The sequence below is a fragment of the Oryzias melastigma genome, linkage group LG9, assembly GCF_002922805.2.
Source record: "Oryzias melastigma strain HK-1 linkage group LG9, ASM292280v2, whole genome shotgun sequence".
NCBI lineage: Eukaryota > Metazoa > Chordata > Actinopteri > Beloniformes > Adrianichthyidae > Oryzias > Oryzias melastigma.
Window position 1 is genome coordinate 33,655,104 of NC_050520.1, and position 1,980 is coordinate 33,657,083.

The window sequence follows — 1,980 nt, forward strand, 5'->3', positions numbered from 1 at the left end:
ATCATAAACCATTTCTGCATAGCAGTTTGTAACTTCTGCATTGCTTCAACAGGTTTTCATGAGTTTGAGCAACCACTTTCAATGACAGGTCTATGTAAACTTGCATGATTGGGCTTCTACACTCAAAACTCTCCCGATCATGCAACTCTATGCAAGTCTGTTTGTAGGTCCTACATTCAAGACGTGCAACCATTGAGGTAAAACCGGTTCAACTTTGGCCAAGCAAGGACTCAGGGAGTGATGTATGATTAGCGTTCTTTTCAAAATATGGACACCAAGTCTTTCATATTTAGGATTAGAGCTGTGAAAGGAAAAGCCCAGAAAAAAAAATGCACCACTTTGACATTTTGCTCCAAATGTCAGTTCCATATGTCAGTACATGGGTTGGTATCAGGTGGCGACAGTCAGGTGTGACCATATGCTAAAAGCACGTTAAAAAACTGTGTTCAATGCGTTCTAGAATGCAGCATACATTCTGAACGTAGCTCTTCAGCTCTTAAAGTAAACTCTAAACACTTCATCTCTGCACCAAGCCTCTCGTCGTCACAGTCCGTTGCTGCCTGAGGAATTTTAAGTCTCTTTTCATCTTCTTGTGACACTTATGCTGATGTTGCAAGCTTGATGCAACTATGGAGATCCTGAGAAGCTACAACAACTCTCAACATCTCAGACAACACTGCCACACACCCACAAAGACTTGATCGTTTTAACCAGTCCTCTGACCCGGTCAGTAACATGGTTACAGAGGATGAATGGATTTATGTTTGGCTTTTTTCTGATGAAATACGTGTGTGTTTGTGTGTGTGTACCTACAGGAAAGGCAATCTCGCACAGTTTGTGCGTCCAGTCATCCAGCTGGTTTCTGTCAGCAGCAAACACAAACATCTTTTCTGTGGTTTCAATCAGGAAGGACCTGGTGTCTTTGGGACACCCCTCCATCTCCACCTCGGTGACCCGTATGCAGTCCGCCAGACGGATCACCTGTGAAACCATGAAGAAGCTTTTGTGGAAGCTCCAAACTCTTGGTTGTTACAGAGGGAAGACTGTTTTACCTTCTTGTGGTCCTGCTGTTTGCGCAGATTTTTGTCGTTCTTTTCCAGGTTTCCATCTTTGCACTCAAAGAACTCCAGTCTGGAGATGGAGCAGGAGCTTTCTCTGTAGAGGACGCACCACACCTTCCTCCACTTCTACACAAAAAAACGCAAACACGCAGCTCAAGACCAACCAGTGGACACAAATTCAAATTTTTGACAAAATATTAACCTATTATTTAGCTTACTTTAGATATCACACTTTTTTTAAGTAGTTAGCATTCTATGTAGAATGCTAGATAACACGGTGCAATTTCTTCCTCTTTATTTTTCTTTTTTGTATTTTTATCTCTGCAGTATGACTTGGTGTTCTTTGTAAATATGTAGATTGTCAAATTTTCTAATTTTCTATCTGTAACGCTGCCCTAACCCTGAAATTTCCCCACCGTGGGACAAATAAAGGAGTATCTTATCTTATCTTATTTAGAATTGTTAAGCCATATTAATTAATAGTAGATTTTAACAATTGTATTGTATTCTGCCATATTTTCTGTGTTACCCAATGATATTTAGTATTATTCATCCAGCTGTGAAACATTTTTACATCTTCTGCATTTAAAAGTTGCTTAGCATCGTATTAGCTCTGTTAGCATAGCATCTACTCACCTTTTTGCTAACAACTTTGCTTTCAGCTCCCATACACTTTTAGTACACCTTCTACGTAGTTTTTTTTTCTTTTAGGGTATAAATTAGTGTCTCAATGTTTTTTCCCTTGGTCTTAGCAATTTGTTTTAGCTGATTTTGCATTTACAAATTTTCTATCTCCTTTTATCTGTCCTTTACATTCTGGGTACAGTGTCAGGAGTGGGACTCTTTATTAATCCTTTTTTTTGGTAATATTTTAATGTTGTCTGGCTTTTTTATAGCATTGTTCTGCATTGTTGAAATG

The 1,980-nt window shown here is 39.0% G+C and overlaps 1 protein-coding gene across 2 annotated transcripts in view; it reads right to left on the reverse strand.

Moving 5' to 3' along the window:
* The window catches only part of dok2 (docking protein 2), a 21,866-nt gene that overhangs the window by 17,711 nt on the left and 2,175 nt on the right, over window positions 1-1,980 (reverse strand). The window contains exons 2-3 of one of the 2 annotated variants that reach the window (XM_024276369.2): window positions 1,053-1,187; window positions 814-981 (exon numbers count right to left, since the gene is read on the reverse strand). In XM_024276369.2, the coding sequence (XP_024132137.1) occupies window positions 814-981; window positions 1,053-1,187 (303 nt within the window). The remainder of the gene's footprint in view (window positions 1-813; window positions 982-1,052; window positions 1,188-1,980) is intronic. The other variant, XM_036213726.1, reaches the window with a different exon arrangement.